The 1,410-nt window shown below is 41.8% G+C and overlaps 1 protein-coding gene across 1 annotated transcript in view; it reads right to left on the reverse strand.

Annotated features, from left to right (window-relative positions):
- The window catches only part of LOC101857852, a gene marked incomplete at its 3' end in the record, with an annotated part of 90,173 nt that overhangs the window by 64,831 nt on the left and 23,932 nt on the right, over positions 1–1,410 (reverse strand). The window contains 1 exon segment of the mRNA XM_005090614.2: positions 385–501. Coding sequence (XP_005090671.2) covers positions 385–501 — 117 coding nt within the window.

The following is a 1,410-nucleotide window of genomic DNA, read 5'->3' on the forward strand; positions in this document are numbered from 1 at the left end:
TGTGTGTGAGTGTGAGTGTGTGTGTGCATGTGTGTGTGTGTGTGTGTGTGTGTGTGTGCGTGTGTGAGTAAGTGCGTGCACGCATATGCGAGCGTTTGTGTATATATGTGTATGTGTTTGTGTGTGAGTACGTGTGTGGGAGTGTTTGTGTGTGTGTGTGTGTATGTGTGTGAGTGTAAGTGTGTGTATGTGTGTGTGTGAGTGTGTGTATGTGTGTGTGGGCGTGTGTGGGCTGCTAAAAAAGACAACGATCTTTGCCCGGAATGCTAAATGAATGCCATGTTCAGTTAAGGCTCCCCCCCCTCCACCACACTTTTTTTTTTGGGGGGGGGGGGCTGTTTGGTCCACTAAAACGCCCTGGTATGACACAGTCACTATGATTACCTGTCTCACAGTGATATCCAGTCCAGCCAGCCACACAGCTACAATTGTAACTTCCAGGCAGTTCATTGCACGTTCCGTTGTTCTGGCAAAGAGTGGTATTTTCGCACTCTAGTATATCTGTAAAGATTGTAGAAGGAAGATACAAGAGTGATACTATGTCAGAGTATGGGGATGGGCTCTGTTCAGTCATATGTTAAAACTTTGTGAATTTCGCGTCGAGACAAACGCTTGGTCATAGTACTCATAATCATAGCTATCTTACTTTCTCATGAACGTGGCTAAAACCAAATAGCTAGAAACAAATTGCTATGTTTAATCTGCACAGGTCTTTAAATTCGGGTCTTAGAGTTGGATGACCGACCGAATATAAAAACCCATCAATGTAGGTCACTGCAAACTAAGGTTCTGATAGGTTTTTATGTTAATCTACAGTGGGCAAAAAATATAGGGGGAATTTCCATAATGCACCTGAAAATTGCAAACTGGACCTATCTTCATCAACACCAGAATTCAACACATGCCTATGAAACAAGGGTCCAACAGATGGAAGAATAATTTTCAAGACTTATATAGAGACGTCTGGGCAGTCTTGGAGGAAAATCTACAGGCTAACACTGTAATGTGGGGCAAAGTGGTGTCATTGTCTCAAAATGAGCAATGCGTATGCTGGGGTACCGTAAATCTTTTACTGACGAACTAAAAGTTTTAGCCGATTTACAGTATTAATCCTTGCACGCTGGCTGTGAGCATCATTAAGATATGGATGAGTGAAATTTTTAAAAACCCAAGAAACATTAAAATTTAATACTTATCAACCATCTTTTCTTAGGTTGTGAGCTTTGCCATAGGAATGAGAACCAGACATGGAAAAACATTGCCATGTGTACTTTACTAATGGAATAGAATTAGCAAGAACATCGATGTAGTATTCACGTAAATTTTGTGACGCCGCTAACAAGGCAGAAATAGGCCCTTGGTCTTGCGGGAGAAGTGCCATTAGATATAAAACAGCAACTTCGAACCCCC

Source organism: Aplysia californica, unplaced genomic scaffold (assembly GCF_000002075.1).
Source record: "Aplysia californica isolate F4 #8 unplaced genomic scaffold, AplCal3.0 scaffold00020, whole genome shotgun sequence".
NCBI lineage: Eukaryota > Metazoa > Mollusca > Gastropoda > Aplysiida > Aplysiidae > Aplysia > Aplysia californica.